Source organism: Urocampus carinirostris, chromosome 19 (genome assembly GCF_059441175.1).
Source record: "Urocampus carinirostris isolate Australia breed hairy pipefish chromosome 19, RoL_Ucar_1.0, whole genome shotgun sequence".
In the NCBI taxonomy this organism is placed as follows: domain Eukaryota; kingdom Metazoa; phylum Chordata; class Actinopteri; order Syngnathiformes; family Syngnathidae; genus Urocampus; species Urocampus carinirostris.
Window position 1 is genome coordinate 6,734,543 of NC_142367.1, and position 6,395 is coordinate 6,740,937.

General features: G+C 38.9%; 1 protein-coding gene across 2 annotated transcripts in view; it reads left to right on the forward strand.

Annotated features, from left to right (window-relative positions):
• The first annotated feature begins 418 nt into the window (after window positions 1–418).
• Window positions 419–6,395, forward strand: part of LOC148347022 (glutamate receptor ionotropic, delta-1-like) — a 219,611-nt gene continuing 213,634 nt past the window's right edge. For both annotated transcript variants that reach the window (XM_088322995.1, XM_088322996.1), the window contains exon 1: window positions 419–794. In XM_088322995.1, the coding sequence (XP_088179121.1) occupies window positions 704–794 (91 nt within the window). In that variant the 5' untranslated portion in view covers window positions 419–703. The remainder of the gene's footprint in view (window positions 795–6,395) is intronic.

Genomic DNA, 6,395 nt, shown 5'->3' on the forward strand with positions numbered 1-6,395 from the left:
AGTAAAAGTTTCTACCTTAATTATGCGCTTGTGGATATTAATCAGGTGTGCTCTGCAGTCCGAAATTGATGGTAGTTACTTTCAGAGTAACGCACAACTTTTTGATGTCAATAATTTCGGGGATAAAAAAATTACTTTTTCAATAGAGTAAATAGGAACTGTACTAATTACTGTTTTCTTAATGACATGCCCAACACTGGTCAAGACGCAATTGTTAGACAAGAACCAAACAGGGCCCAGAACAGATCTCTGGAGAACTCCATGTTCGTCTGCTGCTTGCGCACTTCTGTAAGCGAGGATGAGATGGGGAGGACAAACGAAGGGAGAGCGAGACGACACCGGCTCGAGAGTGACAGAGTGAAAGAGGCTTGAGTGAGAGAGGGTTAGTGTGTGTATGAGTGTATGTGTGAGAGCGAGAGCCCCTTGCCATTCTCTCTCCTTTTCGTCAGTGTTGCGAAAGGCAAACTGCGCTGAGGAAACCTCCGTCTCCTCCTCCACCTCCTGGTGGCTCAGCCGCATCCCAGAAGCGTCTCCTTCACATTTTTCTTATCCTTCCTTTCCAACAACCGCACTTAGGATTGCGTCCCTTTTGTTTTCCCCCTTTCTTTTTCCTATCCTTTTTTGTTTGCGCACCGAGGACGCGGCGGCGGCTGGTGTCGCCACGCGTGCTCGCCGGCGTGCGTGCGCGTACGTGCACACAAAAATGGATAACCGCATGGTGCTGATGCTGCGCGCCTGCTTGTTCTTGGTCTGCGGAGCTTCACTGCTGCACGCCGACTCCATCGTTCACATTGGTAAGGCATTGGTGACCATTCTTTTTATTGTCCTGCGGTGCAGTCCTGATGTAGGCGGTGGGGGTAGGTTTTGGGTTTGAACCCCCAGTCCCCCCCCACCAACCCGCTCCCTTGATTGGTCCGTGATGGGGAAGACAAGCTGTTGCTCAGTCATTCATTCACGGGGCGGGCGGCTCCATTCAGAGTGTAGCGGGCTTCATTAGAATTCAAATAGGATGCGCTCTGGAGATAAAAATGCTGATGTGTAATGTGGCTGTGCAAAACAACTGCAAATTGAAGGTGGGCGCATGGATACAAATATCGATATTATTCATACTGACTGATCCATACTATTGTATCGGGATCGATACTGTCTTCCTCTTTTAACTATCACTATAGCATTATTGTGAGTGGGTCGTATGAATACACGTACAATATTACTTTCAAATCTGGGCTAAATGTGCTTACACCTGATTTGCACGACTGACTTCAATTTCAAATTAGTGTGCGATGGAAGGTATTTTTGTTACACAATATTTGTGTTTTTATAACCTTGCTGCTTTTTTCGGGGTTTGACTCTCGACTCTTGTTCTGAAACAGATGAAACAGTAGTTACAATAACAAGGTTTTTACATTGTATTGGTTACACCAGGGGTCTCCGACATGGTGCCCCTTATGGACAGCTGAGGTGTCTGCGGACCTGTTCTGAAAAAAGCTCACCAGTGTTGGGTCATTGTGATTTTCTAGTAAAATCTTTTTTTTAGTGGTTCATTGGGTCTATTTAACCCTACTCCCAATAATTAACCTGGTAATAACATAGTACCTACATAGTAATAACATGATAAGTTATTATTTAACGAAATGCATATCAAGGTTTGCACTATTTTTCAACAATAGAAGCACTCAGCTTGAAAAAGGGTAGGAGATCCCTGGTTTAGACTCTTTGTACTTGATTTCGTTTTAGAATATCGTGCAATGGAAGGTATTTTTGTTGCCTCTTTGACGTTGTTTAGAGTATTTGTGTTTTTTGTTTCTACTCTCTTGAGTTTTGTCGCGTAACAGTTGTTGTAGAAGTTTTTTAATTTTTTTCCATTAATGCTTTTATTTTGTATTGGGTTACACTGTTTCCATTTTGAATTTATTTGAATTGTCATGTTGATTTTGTTATATTTGCGTTGTTAATATTGTTATACAGTATTTACAGAGTTTTCGTTGCCTCACTGCTTCTTTGAGGTTCGACTCTCTTGACTTTGCTTCTGTAACAGTTGCTGTAGAAGTATTTGTTTTATAATACTATTAAGGTTGTTACTTTGTATTGTTTACACTATTTTCACTTAAATTTTCAATATACTGTGCAACAGAAGGAATAGTTGTCATGTTGACTTTGTTTTATTTGTATTTTCGATGCATTGCTGTTTTTTGGTTTGATTCTCTTGACTTTTCCTCTGTAACAGTTGTAATAGAAATAAAGATTGCATTGTGGTTATTTTCTAAAAAAATGAACATTTTCAGTGCCTAAAATCTTTGTGCTTTGTTTATTGCAATTGTAAACTAACTCAAGTTCAATTATTTAAAGCCCCAGTGTGTAATATTTGACCGCTACATGGCACTGTATTGTCTAATGTGAACCAGTGCCACAGAGTTTAGCAGTTGCGAGATCAACATGGAAGCGACCTTAGGTATTATAAGGGACTCCACCCATCCATCCACCCATTATTTGCACCGCTCATTCTCAGTAGGATGGGCTCCTCAGTGATGGAGCCCATCCCTACCTGACATGCATGTTTTTTTGGGAATATGGGAGGAAACCCACGCAGGCAGGGGGAGAACATGCAAACTCTGGTAGCTGGATATATATGTATATATATACACTTAAAATACTAACTTTTGATAAATGTAAATATGTACGATGCAACAATAGCAATAGCTAAAACCCAGAGTGTCCGGCTGGTTAAAGAAATGTTTTTTTTTTTTCATTTAACTTAAAGTAAAATAATATTTAAAATTCAAGGACAGCATATTAATTAAAATATTTTGCTCAACGCTTTTTATTTTAAAGGGCCTTAATTGTCAATGGAATCTTCGGTTTAAGGCCATTTTTATCAATTGAATGTTCCTATTTTAATTGAATTGTGGCACTCTTGGGCTTCCATAATAGCATACTCTCACCGTAGTACACCAGAGCCTCCACAGACTCCTCCGCTATGCCGCAAGTGACATTAACCGGGCAAAAGAGGAACCAAGAGGGGGGGCAAGACCTGTACAAGGAATCAAATGAAATAAAACCAGGGGCGATTTTAGGTTCAGAGCTTTGGAGGTGCTGTGCACCCAGTGTTGAACGCAACTTAAATGAGGAATGATATCTGTTGATACCACAGTCAGAAAATTGAGTTATAAAATAGTTGTTCAACATAGCCACTGTATAAGACTCTTAACGTAGTACACCGGAGCCTCCACAGACTCTGCCGCTATGCTGCAAGTGACACTAGCTGTGTGGAGCAGGAGCGAGGAGGATGGAGAGAGCGGTACCAGGACTCCCTTGGACTGAACCATTTCAAGATACTGGAGTATTTCTGACGCTGTATTTAAAAGAAATGTATCTCGTGTTTTTCATCATATTTAAGCCCTGGTGTGTAATATTCGACCACTGCACGACACCGTATTGACTAGTGCGAACGAAAACAAGTGCCACAGAGCACAGTGTAGCAGCAAGTTGCCAGACAAATATGGTGGCGACCTTAGATAGGTATTCCACTATTTGATAGAGTAATTTCTTAACCTAGGGTTTTTTTAATAACAATGAACATTTATATGATAGTTCAGGTATTGTTGCCGAGTACTCAAATGCCTATTCAGTCATTCATCAAGGAAAAGAGAGTTTTGAAAATGCTATAATTTTGGGGGTGCTTGGCTTGAATTTGGGGGTGCTTGAGCTGAGCACCCCCAAAAAGTGGGTAGGTACGCCCCTGACTAAACCCCATAATAATTAATCTGGCCTGGGAGAGTAGAAGAGATGGTAGCTTACCAGACTGCTTGTAAAAAGATGGCTTTGATCATCAATGTCGTTCTTGGTCGGGCAGAGTGGAATGAAAAATTTCATGGAAAAAATCAATAAGACGAAAAGTGCTGAGTCCACTTTTTCAGGCACTTATTTTTCTCATCGGGGGTAACCTAACTAACTGCCTGCAAAAATGGTGTTGAGACTCAACGTTGTTCTTTCTTGCCAGGGAATTTTGTTAGACGCTTTGCGCACACTTGTTTGGTTGGTACTTTGGTCTTGGTTTTGTTAATAAGTACCTTGTTTTGAGCACCCCTTCCTCCCCCACATGGGTCCATCCATCACCCCCCAAAAACGTAACAATTAATGTAGAAATACTTGTAAAATAAAATCATTGTCTCAAGTCAAACATCTGATTAGGCGCTAGATTTTTTTCTCTTTTAATGTGTGTGCGTTTTTAGGGGGAGAAAAGCAGTAGACTAACGTGTAAAGCATTGGTGTTGTAGAGTATGTATTCACTCCAATACAGTTAACATTTTGAAAACACTTTCTGTTTCAACGCGGAGCATTTTGAGTTTTATTTAACTGAATAACGTTCAAAATGAACCTCAATGTTTTAACTAACAACTGGAGGGAGAGACATTTTAAGTTGGATATTTCTTGATTTAGGTCTTAGGTATTGTTTCTTATACTTGATCAAATAAAATGTAAAATAAAATGCACTGAAGACATAGCTTGTCTGGAGATTAGGTTTAATGGCTTTGACAATTTCTCTCTTAGAATATATGGTGTGGGTCTTAGTGGAAAGAATCGTCAAGTCATGTATATTTGTATACTCCTTAATCACAATTGTGATTAAGGAGTCTCAACAGATTTTTGCAAACTAAAGACTATTATGACACTATCCCCTGATCTAAAACCTACACGAGGGCAAGGAAAGACTCAAAAACCTCAACATGAGAAAATGAAATGAAATTAAATGATCTGCATTTATATAGCGCTTTTCAAGTCAAGACGCTTTACAGTGTGCTTCACATTTCCCAATAGCGGTCGTGCAGCCTTGTAAGGTGCTATCCTGCTTATTGGGGGTATTAGGGGTTCAGTGTCTTACCCAAGGACACTTTGACGTGTAACACGGAAGAGCCGGGATTCGAACTACGATCTCTTGATCCCAAGATGAGCGCTCTACCTCCTGAGGCACTGGCACCCATGAGAAAATTGGAGAAACCTTGAGAAGGTAATCCCCCTACCAGGATGACCAGGCTGCAACAGATGTCGCAATAACAAGTGATACACGTATATTGTCAACATAAAATATAGGTTATTCTTATGCTATAGAATAGAAGTGTGTTTTAAGACTAGATTTTACCAGTTCCACTGAGGTTGAGGGAAGAGCATTCCACAGCACCGGGGCCCGAATCGAGAATGCTCTCGAACCTAATACTGTGCTTTAGAGGTACATTGTTTAGATGGCATTGTCTAATGTGAACGAAAACCAGTGCCAAATGAGCACAGTGTAGCAGCGAGATGCCAGACAAACAGTATAAATTTTTCAACCTATGAATATTTATAACAATCAACATTGGATGGATAGTTCATGTATTTTTGCTTCAAACTTTCAAAACCTTTTTTTACTGACTGAAGTTATTTTTTGTACCACTAGAAGGCACTCAAGATTATACACTGGGTGCTTGAAATCCTTGAAAAATGCTTGAATTATAATTTTGTGTTTTCAAAGTTTAAGAAGTGCTTGGATATTGGGTAAAGTGCTTGTAAATGCTTGAAATTATTGCCGTGTACCTCAGCAGTCTGACTCGATAGACTGTGCATTAAATGATGAAAAATAATACTTTGAAGAATTGACTTTCTTTACCTTGCACCCACCTTTAATACATTGTTAGTGTTGGTGGGATGAATAATTATAATAATAATGATGATAACGACTATTATTTGACAAACAATACAATAATGTATTATATCCTCTTTGAACGGTACTGGAGAAATTAAAAAATTAAAAAGTGCTTAAATTTGGCCATGAAAAATGGGTACGAATCCTGTCTTTTAGTAAAAAAAAGGTGACTGGACCCTGAAATTCAGCGACATCTAGTGGTCAAATATTACACACTGTCCCTTAAAGACAGGAGTGGGTAACCATTTTGAGTCAGGGGCTGCATTGGGTTCAAGCATTTGGCCAAAGGGCTGATCTTAGAGACAGTTCCATTTTTTTTCATTTGTGAATAAATATCCATTCATACATTTACATGCTAGTTATTTTTTAATGAAATAGTCTCTTCAAATTGGTTTTGAAACGATCACAATGAAGTAGAAATAATATATTAGGTACATGTTTTAAGCATATTGATATTTAGTTTTGAAGTATTACTGCGGTTGTATTTTGTAGTATTTCTGCAGTGTTTTTTGTCGTATTTCTGTAGTATTTTTTTTTCTTATCAGAATTAAAGCATAATAATACACAAGGTGCCTCTTTTAAGCATTGTATTTGATATTTAGTTTTTTTTGTTGTATCTCTGTAGAAGTATTTTTGTTGTCGACACACAAAGGTACAATTGGATGAAACAAACTAACAAAGGTGTTTTATTAGTAGCAATTTATTTACCAATATT